Raw genomic sequence first — 14,061 nt, forward strand, 5'->3', positions numbered from 1 at the left:
TCTGTTGCAGAGGAGGAGGCCGCAGGTGGGGACGCGGACCTGGAGGGCGGCACTCTGCCCGCCGCCGTTCCGCCGCCGCCGAGACCCAAGCTACCTGCCAATATAAAGGTAACTAGCTCTCACAATTCAACAACATCACATTTTCCTTTAGAATTGGTCTAATTGGTAGATTGGCCATTATACTATTTTCTCGAACCAATTTTGTGAGTATGGCAAAACAGAAAGAAACGCCACATGTCTTGAAAAGACCCAATAGTGGACTAGATATTAAAAGACAACAATTTTATTGTCTGTTTCTGAAATAAAAATCCTTCCAACAAAATTTTTTTATTCAAATCTCTTCTTGGGTCCCACTTTGTTCTTAAGTAACACATTTTTATTGTTTTCCAAATCTTGATGGCTTTTCCAAACCGGACTATATCTCATTCATTTTTTTAAAACAACCATAAAATATTTTAACATTAGTAAGGTTTGGAAAAATCTTCAAGATAAACCATCATAATATAAAGTAATAATTATGTTCAATTGCACTTAAAATAAACACATGCTATTGTAAATTTATTGGTATCATATGTTTTCTTTAATTTTAACATAATTGCGTCGAAGATTCAGTACAATTACATACTTCAGTTGAGGTAGCAGCGCAATAAAGTTTGTAATATTAATATATTGGTTTCGTGACCGTAAATTGTTAAACTTAGGATGGAAGATTTGCGAGGAATCGGTCATATTTTTCGAAACGTTGGCAAAGAGACGAGTTGTTTTATTTGACCGATTCCTCGCAAATCTTCCATCCTAAGTTTTTAATATTGATTGAGCCGTTATACCTCTTTTTTCAGACTGCAGCATGTTATTTTTTATTGAATATGTATTATGCATAGCTGCAAGTTAGGGAATAGAACGGTACCTAGCCACGTCGCTGGGACCGTACTTTCAAAACTTGACAAATCTGGACGCATGGTAAACTAATTATTATAGTTAGCTCCATTGAAAACCACCAGGCGGCAGCAGCGCCCTGACTTCTTGTTTATTAGCCAGATTTCTCCCATGACTTTAGTTCTGCAATAATTTCTCTAAGCATCCAGCCAAGCGTCCAGGCCACGCCACTAAAATTAGAAATCGCAAGAATATTTCCACACTTTTTGTACTAGATTGATCATATTAAACTTAGTACTTCCTGGCAATGAGATAACTGGCCTTAACAGTAGATGCGGAATCGCTAAGAAAATATCTCATCGGCGGCATTTTTTATATTTTGCAATTAATGAAAATTTAATTATTTTTCCTTTAAACTAGTCAATTCTTGCTGAAGGAAAAGTCAAGAATTTACGAAAATATTGAATGAAGAAGAAGTAGTCAGCAGTGTCTGAAGCTTCAAAGCCATTTCAAAAAAGAAACGTTTATTGTAATTAGTTAAATTCAGTTAAAAGAATTCACGGCTAAGTTATTGCCAGGTTACATGGTGGGATTAATCAAGTACTAAGTCTGAGTTTCTTGAGATTTTTCATTTTTGAACTGGAGTGTTCACTTACAACATTCTAAAAACCACTTTACCCCTCTAAAGGCCATTCAAGATATCCAGGGTTGGACACGATCGCAATACCCCCCGTAACCTAGTGTTGTAAGGGAAAGCAAAAATAAAGTGGCGCGCTGTCCGGCTGGTCCGCTGGGAAGTTACCATTTTTGTTGGGTAAGAAGTAATTAGAAGACCACAGTACTTTATCATCGACGGCAAAATTATGATTAGGTCTTAGCATGAATTTGAAATGCGGACTCGTCCCTGTACAGCTCTTTCTCCACCCCCGCTTCTCCTCCTCCTCCTCCTCCTTCTCCTCCTCCTCTGTAGTAGTAGTAGTATAGTTTGTTGGCCCTGGACTCTAAATAGCAAGGCTTTCATTTGCTTTGGTAGTACAAGTACTATTTTTTATTATCTATACTCTAGATACAGTTGTTTGTTTTACAATTATTTAATGGTGACATGATAGTAGATGTTTATATGGAGCTGGAATTGTTGCTAAAAGACAGCCAGACTTGGAGGAGACCAATAGACCAGATTGGATGAGTATATCGGCAATTTCGTAAATGCAATAAGAAGGTTCCTGCAGCTCTCTGAATATTTTGTTATCACTGAATGTGAAAGAGTGTGTCTATAAAAGGAACTATTTACATATATATTAAAGGGAATGCGAGCAATACCAAAGGAATGCATAAGAATACAGTTTTCATTTGGAGAGGAGCAGCAGCCTTTCTTTGCCGGAATTTAATTTTGTGGAGTTAGTGGGGGCCCTCTATTTGAACCAAATTGCTCTACTTCACTCTCTCCTTATCTTCACTATTCCAATTACACTGGTTTTTCTAAGTAATCTACACTCACTCCACTATCTTTCTACTCGACTAGAGCTACACTTTTTCAAACTTCCAATTCCAAACATAAATATGTTTAAGTTTATTTATAAATATTAAATAATCTTGCTAATATTAACTAATTTTAGAATTTAAAACAAAAGTACACGGTATCAAGCGAGAATTTATTGTAGATAGTGAGTAATGGTGGCATAATGTTGGGTTGTAAAACTTAAGCTACATGTGAACAGTTTTCACAAAAATACACAATGTTCTACGTGTCATTCACTACATGGAAAATAGCCACAAGTTACATAACAAAGATCGCACTAATTATATAGCTGACGGACTTTTTGGCTCCCTTAGAGAGCTTAAAACTATCTCTAGTATCATAATCAGCTTATCTATATAATTATCGCAGTTAGTTTATTACCACAATAGGATTACAATAGGACAGTTCAGACTGGAAGATTGTCTGCGATTTGCCCCCAACTATCTTTCAAGCCAAAAGCGCCAATACGGGAAAACCGCATTATATTCGGATAAGCTGATTTATATTGGAGTTCGTGAGTGAAACACGCAAGCACAAATCTTATAGCAGATCGTAAACACAAATAAAGTGCCAAATTTACGTGTTTCCATAGCATTTGTAAAACTATCTACATAAGTATTACTTTATAATTAACAGGCAAAAAAGTCATTTGCAAGAGAACCATATGTAAGCGTTAGTAAGTAAAAAAAACAGAACAAGACAAAACAAACAAACAAACAAATATGTAAATAAAAAAGTGCAATGGGAATGCTGACGAGTATTCTGAAACACACATGTACACTATCAGGAATGCGTGATAATGAAACATGAAAAAAATGGATAACCACAAAAGTGCAACTCAAAGAATCGTAACGGCTTCCACGGTGAACTTAAAAACCGCTGATTCTCCAACAGACGACTGTAAATTATTCCAATACACTTTTCGTAAAATACATCCGTTGCTTAATTAGTAGATGTAATAAAAGTCTTTTAGAGTGTAGTGATGTTTTAATTTAAATTATTAAAAATAAGAGCGACCAGTTTTTCTTCCGAGGTATGATAATAATCACTTCAACCATGTCAGTCCTTTATCTTTACTTTTGGTTTCCGCAGTTGTTTAAAACAACGTGCCATTCTGGTCTCTTCCGAGTAAAGATTTTTATCTCCCAAACAGTGGGCCATGGAGTAAGTGGTAATATGAAGAAGCGAGGCGGTAACCAGAGAGAGAAAGAAAGAAGTTCAGACACATCTTAATTAGAGACGAACCTTGACACAAATTGTGTGATCTTGCACTACCAAGCGGTATGGCACAATCAAGCGGTATGGCACAATCAAGCGGTATGGCACTTCAAGCGGAGTGGCGCTACCATAGGTGTGACACTTTCAAGCCGTGTGACACTACCAAGCGGTATGGCACTATCAAGCAATATGGCACTACCACAGATGTGGCACTACTAAGCGGTATGGCACTATCAAGCGGTATGGCACTATCAAACGTTACGGCACTACTAAGCAGTGTTTCACTACTAAGTGGTATGGTACTACTAAGGGTATGGCACCACCAAGCGGTATGGCACTATCAAGCGGTATGACACTACCAAGCGGTATGGCACTATCAAGCAGAGTGGCGCTACCATGGGTGTGGCACTACCAAGCGGCCATTGTTTCTCATAATTAGAGAGATATTTGACAACCACGTACCATGAATCATAACAAATTGTTCAGAATAGAGTTCAGAACTGGCTCCTTAAGAATAAATTCGAATGAAGCACTTTTTAAATTTTCACCTCAAACAACTTTTTGCATCGAGACACAAAGTCTCTTCTCAATCTCATAAATTCTTGGTCATTAAAACTCGCACAAGAAACTGAATCACAACAACCAACTGATTTTAAAACTAAATTAAATTACACTACTAAACTACGATTTAAATTATATCTCCTTTTTAAAGAAAATAATAAAAATATTGGTTTGAATACTCACTCAACCTTCTCTTAGTGCAATTGACTAAATTATACTTTCTTGATTCCTAGTATTGTAAAAATAATGTTGGCATCAACACTGCACATGTTCACTACAACTGAAGCATTTTCGGAGCAGAAAATTGTAAAACTATAAAGGAAGCATTCAATTAATGTGGCCCACCAGCGAGCAAATTTTATATCACCAACTTTTTTTTTTTGGCCAATGGCAAATTAGCCATTGGTTCTGAGTGCTTGCGCCTAATTAAGGTTGAATAATTGGATTTACTACGTGTGTGAGGGGTCACAAGATGTTATAGAGGAACTATAATTAATTTATTTCTGTTATATGGCAATATTATTGGTTTGGATGTAGTTGTACAGTTCTAAGTAGATGTTGTCTGTATGGTGTGTCAGTATAGTGGTAAATCGGCCAGTAGAGGACAGTCTGTCTTCAGTACTGCCTTCCACAGCTGATACCTGCCGCTGGTATATTTGTCACAGGCTAAGATTAGATAATTGGCGTCAGCTATTGATTCGGAATCACGTGCACATGTAGAATTTATTTGAATTCCGATCCGCGCCAAATGATGTGGTGAATAATTATGATTGAATCTTAGCCTGCAGATCGTGCTGTAGACTCGTCTACCTTCTGTGTATTGATTGAACCACGGTTTTACTGGAATGGAAGGTTGAATGGATGAATAGAATTTACCCTTAAAATTTTTTGAAATGGAGTAACTTTCTTCCCAGCTGACGAGCTAAGAACATACTGACCACCGATTGCTGAAAATTGAATTAAACATCTCCATTAAGCTGAGACCTAAACCTGCCTGGAACAATAGAACTCTGTTAGATCCTGAATATGACTATTCCAACAAATTGGAGGAACTTAGGGAGATAGTATCCTATTTAATAGTAATTCCTGAAGAGAATGTACAAGACCAATACAATAAAATTGAAAATATAATTAAAAAAAACCCTCTGTAATAAAAATAAAAAGCAACAGGAACACAGAAAACTATCAGAAAAAACCCAAGACTTTATCAATAAAAGAGAACTTGAGAAACAAAAAACAAGAAAAACTGCAAGACAAAAAAATTGAATTTAACACTATTTGCAAATTAGTAAGGTTCCATATTAGAAAGGATTTAAAAACTTTTAACGATAAACTTATAGAAGATGCCATCTCAAACTCCAACTCTATAAGGAATCTGAGGAAACAACTTGGTAATAAAAGTAATTGGACGATAAGGCTAGCTGATAGAAAAGGACATTTACAAAAGGAAAGAAGAGAAATAGTAAACATTGCATCTAATTATTTTAGAGAACTGTACCAAGATTCAGATCAACCGTTACTTTTAAAATTCTTCAAAGAATCCTCAGATTTAACTGTTCCAGAGTTCACCAATTCAAAAATAGAAGTAATATTCAAAAGTCTGAAAAAAATAAGACCCCCGGCAGTGATGTTATCACAAATGAAATGCTAAAAATGTCTTACTTGCCGGTGAAAGAACTATGGAAAAAATTTGTTCAATCTTATATTGAAAACAGGAAATATTCCCAATCAGTGGAAGCTTTCAGATATTGTGTTGATCTAAAAAAAAGGAGACATTCAAAATATAGAAAATTACCGCCCTATAAGTCTCACATCAACAGTTTGTAAAGTTTTCATGAAACTACTTTATAACAGAATTGCAGAAGATCTCAATAAACATCAACCTCCAGAACAGGCAGGATTTCGACCAGGATTTTCAACCATAGACCATATTCATGTAGTAAATCAAATTATCGAAAAAAGCTTGGAATTTCCATTTCCAGTTTACATGGCTTTTGTCGAACAGAAGAAAGCTTTCGACTCCCTGAAGCATTCGTTTATGTTCCATGCATTAAAATCTCAAAATATATGCAATAAATATATAAACATTATTAAATCAGTATACAGAGACAGCAAAGCAAGCATAGTGACAGACAGGAAAGGACCTTATTTTAGCATTGAAAGGGGAGTTAAACAAGGAGACCCACTGTCACCTGTTCTGTTTAACTGTGCTCTTGAAGAACTGTTTAGATGTTTAAACTGGAAAGATTATGGCATCACTGAAGAAGGAAGGAAACTCAGTCACCTCAGATTCGCTGATGATTTAGTATTGTTTGCCAATACGTGCGAAGATTTAGGAAAAATGCTGGTAGAGCTAGAGGCAGCTAGCAGAGAGGCTGGACTAGTTATTAACCTTGACAAAACTGTTTTATTTACAAATCCCAATAATAAAACTAAAGATATTTCTCTAGACAATGTCAAACTAAAATGGGTTAAAGAAACAGTTTATTTGGGGCAGCTAATTAGTTTTGATGACAGGACCAGCAAAGAAGTAGAAAGACGAATTACGCTTGCCTGGAAAAAATACTGGTCATTGAAATACTTAGTAAAAAATAGAAATATTAATATAAAACAAAGAAGTCAAGTTTTAGAACGATGCATAATGCCCTGCCTTCTGTATGGTGCCGAAACCTGGTCTTGCACAAAACTAAATCTAAATAGGCTTCAGACTACACAAAGAGCTATGGAGAGGAGTATGCTAGGAGTTAGTCGGAAGGATAAAGTCAAGAGCACATTTATGAGAGAGCAAACTGGTTTGATGGATATTATAAGAAAGGTGAAGTTGGCAAAGTGGAAATGGGCAGGAAAGCTGATGAGAGTGAAAGATGGTCGTTGGACAAATCGAATTACTAACTGGTCTCTGGAATTCAGGAAAAGAAGGGTCGGCAGACAAAAGAAGAGATGGGCGGATGACATCTTAAAACATGCTGGACCATCATAGACTAGGAAGGCGAAAGATCAAGGATTGTGGAGTTCAATGGGAGAGGCCTATGCTCAGTTGTGGGCCTGGTTTCAAGAATTACTCAATATTATATTATTCTTTCTTTTTGAAAAGTTAGTATTTTATTTGTTTTATTAATAACATGTATTATGTATATAAAAATGTACTATTCTGAAATCAAATAAATGGCTTTATTATTATTTTTTTTTTTTTTTTTTTTTTTTTTTTTTTTTTTTTTTTTTTTTTGCGCATCAACAGCTGAGGTCATTAGCGCCCGGAGCTTTTTCCAGTGCACTGCCGGCCTCCGTACAGTGTTCTCTCGTTACAGACAACACTGTCCATCACCGGACAGTGAGCTGTAAGAAGCTCCTAGGAAGAGAAAATCTAAGGGCCAGCTGCAATTATTATTATTAAATTGGATTTACTACGTGTGTGAGGGGTCACAAGATGTTATAGAGGAACTATAATTAATTTATTTCTGTTATATGGTAATGTTATTGGTTTGGATGTAGTTGTACAGTTCTAAGTAGATGTTGTCTGTATGGTGTGTCAGTATAGTGGTAAATCGGCCAGTAGAGGACAGTCTGTCTTCAGGACTGCCTTCCACAGCTGATACCTGCCGCTGGTATATTTGTCACAGGCTAAGATTAGATAATTGGCGTCAGCTATTGATTCGGAATCACGTGCACATGTAGAATTTTTTTGAATTCCGATCCGCGCCAGATGATGTGGTGAATAATTATGATAGAATCTTAGCCTGCAGATAGTGCTGTAGAATCGTTTACCTTCTGTGTATTGATTGAACCACGGTTTTACTGGAATGGAAGATTGAATGGATGAATAGAATTTACCCTTAAAATTTTTTGAAATGGAATAACTTTCTTCCCAGCTGACGAGCTAAGATTAAGTAATAAATGTGTGATTTAATTGTTCTCAGCTGAAAACATAACTCACTGTAAGTAATGCCTACTTTACAGGAGGACTTTACGTGCCACTAGCTAAGTAGTTGTCGTGGACGGAAAATTTGCTTATAACTTTCATTAATTTAGGATTGTATTTCAAAACGATGGGCATTACTGACGCAGTCATGTTTATGATCGCTAAAATTTTGTTCGATTTCTTGTTATCAGGGCTGAAAATTGTTATCTCAGCTGTTTCCGCAATGTACATTAGGTTGCTATATCTTCAGTCATATCATAGAATGATGTCACAAAAAGAAAATAAATCTACGTATCTATGACAATGAGGATACAACATATTCTTTTCTATTTATTAGCAGATAGAAACTAGTTAGACTGGTACGTGGAATCCAAACTATGGAGAACCATGTGGAAACAGTATGGCTGGATGGTAAAATAAACGATATTTATTTGGAAAATCTTTTCAGAAACGAACTTTTTTTTTCTTTGAGTTTACTTTTTCGCCAACAGTTTTAGAAATTCCATTTAGTTGCCTTTTGAATTATAACTGTTCGGAAGGAAGCAGCACTGCCAAAAAGCAGTAGTTGGTTGTGACTAGAATTGCAGCAGAGAGATTATTGTAAAGTTTCAAATGTGCGCTTCTTTAAAGAGGTTGAAGTTGAGAAAGAGGTATGCTTCTTTTTAGCCTTTAGTCAAACAGGATATGCGCTGAGTGTCGTGGCTTGTAGCCGGCTCACGCCTAATAACCTTCTTTAATCAAGTTCAAAGAAGTAGTAGTGCACGTCTGTGTGTTGTAAGTTCTCGTGAGGCGGCCAGTCTGCGCGTGAGATTAACTTCTGGAGGAAGGGATTTGGTTTATTACGCAGGAGTCACGCGAACGGCCGCTTGGTCGGTCGGCCACGCTAGATATAATCTAAATTAGAGAAACAGCACTAGAGAGCGCGCTAGTGGTGCCTCACCCTCTGGACTGGGGCCCAGTAGTCCACAGGCAGTAGTTGCACTCGGACGCTGCCTCTGTGACCGAACAGTCAGGATCACTGGCTTACAAATTTTTCAACATTTGATTGCTGCGCAGAGGACTACAGTGAGAAAGATGCAGCGCTTTCGGCCTGGTGAGTGACATTGCACACTGCAACTGGATGGCTTGCCTCAAGGCCGAACACTTTCTGCAACTGACCGTAAACATGCGCAACACTCCTCCTCATTTCATTGGTCCTTCATAGTTTTGGCTCACTTTCTGCGCCATTCCCAACTAAATACTTTTTCTACTGCACAGAGCAAACATATTGGATTCAAACCTGAAGCTGCTTTACGTCCTCTTGCGTACCTTATGCCTTAACACCAAGAAGACAAGGAGTGCCGCCAGTGAACTCCTGGCTGTGTAGATGATGGTTTCTTGCTTGCAAGTTTGCACACATCCTAAAGAAAAATCTGATTTAATCAGCTAGCAATTTACATTATTGATTTTTTAATCTTCTTCCCCAATAGCCGAGAACCAATTGCAAGACCCTAGCGATGCATATGTTCATTCAATTTACATTGACTAGTAAAAAGTCTATGATCATCGCAATGGCTGTCCGGCCTGCTGGAGTAATGCAGCAGCTTAAACCGATTGCGGGGATTTCCTGCTGGAAGAAGCGCAACTTCCTCTTCCAACTTTCCTAATAAAACAAAAATTCCGAATAAAACATAGATCTTCGGAAACACATTTAGCTCACCAAGTTTAGAACTCTCACTTAATTCTGTTCTTTCTTGTCCAAATCATCATTTCAGATTTCTTCATGCTCAGCCTTTCTTCAGTTTGGCTTATCTTGATATCAACTTCCTCTTCCTCTTTTTCATTTGCAATTATTTACCTATTAGCACAAAAATAAAAATGTTTTCTTGCTTGACCTTCTTCCTTCATTTTCATTGTCTAATTCAAATCTACCCTTTCCCTTGTACTTGACTTTGTTGCAGTTTGAAATTATTTCTCCATCTTCCATATTCGATAATTAATATGTTATGTTATTCGTGGCAATTAGATGATTATCTCTAGTTGCAATCTATTGTCTCTTTTCCTTGGGATATAATCTTCGGTGTTATTGCGCTAACAATCCAAAAATATCGAGCGTCCAGTCTGAAAATAATTATCTTCCATTACTTCATCTCGTAATTAATTCTATAATCCAATAATATCTTTTCTCGTTTTAATATGGACGAAAGCACTTTTCTTTATTTAAAAATAATTAAGAAATGAGCCTCTAATACCCTAGATGTGTATGCGCGTAAAAAAAAAAAAGTATTAATAATAAAATAACTTCTTAATGGAGTGCTTAATTGACTTCAAATTGGCGCCTGCGCTATAACATTCTAAAAACAACGCTGTTTTGATATTAATCTTGTTTACTTGTTTGTACATAGAAAGGAAATGATGTGGGAGTTTGTAAGCGATTGCTTTGAGTGCAGATTGCTCTTGATGTTGAAAATGGTAATACGAGTAGTAGCATAAAAGTTAATAATAAAAAATTGCTGCGATATGTTGCAGAGGCACAGTATCCACGGCATGATGGAGGAGGAGAATGTCGTCCGGCCGCACCAAGAGATGGCGCAGTTGTCGCTCGATGAAAAGAAGTTCTTGCTGGCCGTGGAGCGAGGCGACGTGGCCACTACAAGAAGGTTAGTGCTTGCTCGCTTTCAACATTTTTGTTGTGAGAATGTTTTCTAGAGCAATTGGTAAGTCACCTGCCCCTTTCAATCATCTTACTTTACAAAACGCATTGATTTTGTTTTCCCACAAATCTGAAATACATATGCCTAATAAGGCTTCTTCATATTCTCTCAAGGGTTTTCGAAACCAAATACTCCAGATCCATCTGATAGTACCAAAATTATAACATCCCATTAATTTGGATTTTGAAAATCATGGTCTATGACATAAGAACTAGTCGTTAGTGTATTCGAACAGAAATAATATTCGATAATTGTGTCACAATGGTAACTTTAGCATGGCTTAGCGTCCTTTTCTACAAAACTAACTTATAGCAAACACCCTATTAAGCAGAACTCACTTCATTTCTACGTAACGGGAAATATGAAGTTGGAGTTAATTCTCCCTTCAGTATTCTTACTATTTATTAAGTTTGGGTTCTTTAGACCTCAGTTGATAATGCGGAACATTACATAAAAAAAAAATTAAATGAGAATGTGTTCGAGAATTGTACAATAATTGTAAGAAAATAGAACAAGTTGCATTGTTATCATTACAATTTTATTCATGATTCATTTAATACAAATAAAAGCTTAGTCTATATATTTTTTAAATTAATTTATTCATTTGCCATTCACAATCTACAGATTATAATCGGGGAATCTGATGTAATTTTTTTGCTGGATCAACTGGAGAAGAGAAAGAGCGCACTAGCGACAATCTCGTTTTGGAGGGGTCAGGAGACCTCGGCGTTTTAATCGATGTGTTGGGAAATCAGGCGGAGCCAAAAGTTTTTCCAGAGGGTTTGAGCCGTCAAGAAGAGAGGCGAAAAATTTTCCATTTCGGAATTTTTATTTTTAATTTATGAACAAAATTTTAAGATCCAGCGTCAGCAACCTAAAGTATTTTTTATTGAGAGGACTGGATTTGCTTGAAAATAGCAGTTTTTCCAGTATTTTTGTAAGGGTAACAAACGGAGAGGTCGGAAGGTTTTTTTTTTTTTCTTTTTTTTTTTTTTGACATTGGCTTCCGCCATACAGCCAGCATCGTCTAGGTGCTTATCACTAGAATATCACTCACTCTCCATTCTTACCTACAATACATTCGCTTCACACATTCATCATTCTACTATATACTGCTATTTACATAATACTGCTAATGGATGGAGCAGCACTCTGTGCTCCTGCCATCCTTATAGCTTAACCAAAATTAAAATCACGTAATCCTTCTCTAAGCATTTTCTTCCATTCATTCTAATTCGGCTATAGCTTTTAAATACATTCATATTTCATTGCAGGTCGGAAGGTTAATTTAATTTTAGTATCATTTTTTCTAGAGTACAAATAACTGATGCATTTTTAGAAAGGTTTAGGTGAATTCGCTGTTATCAAGTCACACCGCGCAGTTTTTCTTGGATTTTTTTTGTTAAATGGCGCATCGACTGCTGAGGTGATTAGCGCGCCTCTTTGGCCACTCCAGCTGGTCGGCACGCGGATCTTTCTGGCTTCCACTTAGAGCACCTTGCCGAGCATGGCAGGGTGCAACCTAGATCAGTTGAAGAGTCTCATCTCATCCCCACCTAACTCTCGGATCTTTCGACGAGGGGGAGATTGCAATATTTTTGTGTCTTCGCTTATCTACGAGTACCTAAACTTTTTTAAGATAATTAGAGACAAAACCAAAAGTGTTTTACTGTCGAAAATACAGATGTAGTGTTAACTTAGTTTAATACCTAATTAAAACTGTACGGTAGGACAGTTGTATAAGGGTCAATTATCTAAAACTGCACGAAAAAGCGTAGCGTCGAAAAACTCGTAACTTGGACTATTTTATTCTCTTTTTCAATAAAAGATAAAATACCCAAATTTTCTTTAAATTATCGGGACAATCCTCCTCTATATGTAACTGTATTTTTTTCAATAGCATAAAATAGATTAATCAGTTTTCGAACAAAACGATGCCAAAAATGAGCAAAAACGAAAGAATTTTTAAAAATTGTTCTTAATCTTGTTGTTGTTACCTTTTTGTAAACAACGTAGCGCCTAAACGCATGAACCGATTTTCATGAATAAAAGGTCATTCGATTCTGAATTTAATGAAGATGAGACTTTTGAAGGTCTCGATGCTGTATATTATATGGAAGCCCCATTAAGGTAAGGCCCCCTCTAAAACAATTATTTACTGATAACTCTGCAAACCTAGCCCGATTTTGACAAAATTTGACACGAAACAGGCGTTAGAGCTTACTTAAGTAATTTTTAAGCGCAATCCTGCTCTTACACGTACTAAAGGGAAGTATTACATGATAGAATTCCCATTGCATTCGAAATTCTATGTGGAAATAGCTTTTGTGGTTTTTGATGTCTACAACATTAGAAACGGAGTTTACTCCTCTTAAAAACCTCCTCCTCTCCCTACTCCTCTTAATAATTTTCGTCTGATTTTGATTAGATTAAGGAGATTGCTTGTGATTGCTCCTGCTTCATAATAGTAATGCATGTCTTAATAATAAAACTTTCAATAACTGGTTAGTTTCTAGTTAAATACTTAAATAGATTCCAGTAGAATACAATGTTAATAATACGAGTATGTTTTGTGGCGATAGCTGCCGAGGCCGCCGTCCCATGTGCATTATTATGAAGCAACTTGGTGTCAGAATTTGTCATCTGATATCAACTTTGCTGTACATCCACAGCAATATTTTAGGCACTCACAGTAATGAAAACAAATATCTGCAAAAACATGATTTTTAAAGCCTTAAAAAATTATATATATTAATAAAATAAAATTTTATATTAATATGAATATAAACAAATACACATTTTCACTGAGGAACCAATCCCTGCTAAGGCTGGTTCAGTCCAACTAAGTTAGCCCCCGATAATTTACTAAATTTTACATGTAAAATGCAAGAAGATGGCCGCTACATCAGGAGTTATCATCCCAATATGTACAGCCAACCCTAAACAGTACATATATTTACAATTTAATAGTTGTTGGTTACCCCCATGCTTGAATCTGTTTTAAAATCTCATTATTAATTTAAATAGATGATAATGGAATAACAGTCAAAATCGACTCTCCAGCAGACATTTCTTACTATCAGGCAGTTAAATATAATGATAGGTAATTTAATGATTACTTATAGTTGTTGGATAAATTGGATTTATCTAAAATATTTTTACAAGTAATAGTGGTGACAATTCAGTAGGGATCTTGTAAAAACCGTGTTGCTTACAGTTTCGTACTTAGGGGAAACACATAATGTGTGTTTGCTCATCCACAAATTAGATTTTTT

At 36.3% G+C, this 14,061-nt stretch overlaps 1 protein-coding gene across 16 annotated transcripts in view; it reads left to right on the forward strand.

The window, feature by feature from the left end:
• Positions 1–14,061, forward strand: part of Trpgamma (Transient receptor potential cation channel gamma) — a 141,536-nt gene that overhangs the window by 82,242 nt on the left and 45,233 nt on the right. For 15 of the 16 annotated variants that reach the window (XM_074139930.1, XM_074139928.1, XM_074139921.1 and 12 more), the window contains 2 exons: positions 11–108; positions 10,602–10,732. In XM_074139930.1, the coding sequence (XP_073996031.1) occupies positions 10,620–10,732 (113 nt within the window). In that variant the 5' untranslated portion in view covers positions 11–108; positions 10,602–10,619. Of the gene's footprint in view, positions 1–10; positions 109–9,042; positions 9,187–10,601; positions 10,733–14,061 lie in introns of those variants that run through there. The other variant, XM_074139929.1, reaches the window with a different exon arrangement.

Source organism: Rhodnius prolixus, unplaced genomic scaffold, assembly GCF_049639745.1.
Source record: "Rhodnius prolixus isolate KJV_2025 unplaced genomic scaffold, Rpr scaffold_6, whole genome shotgun sequence".
Taxonomy (NCBI): Eukaryota; Metazoa; Arthropoda; class Insecta; order Hemiptera; family Reduviidae; genus Rhodnius; species Rhodnius prolixus.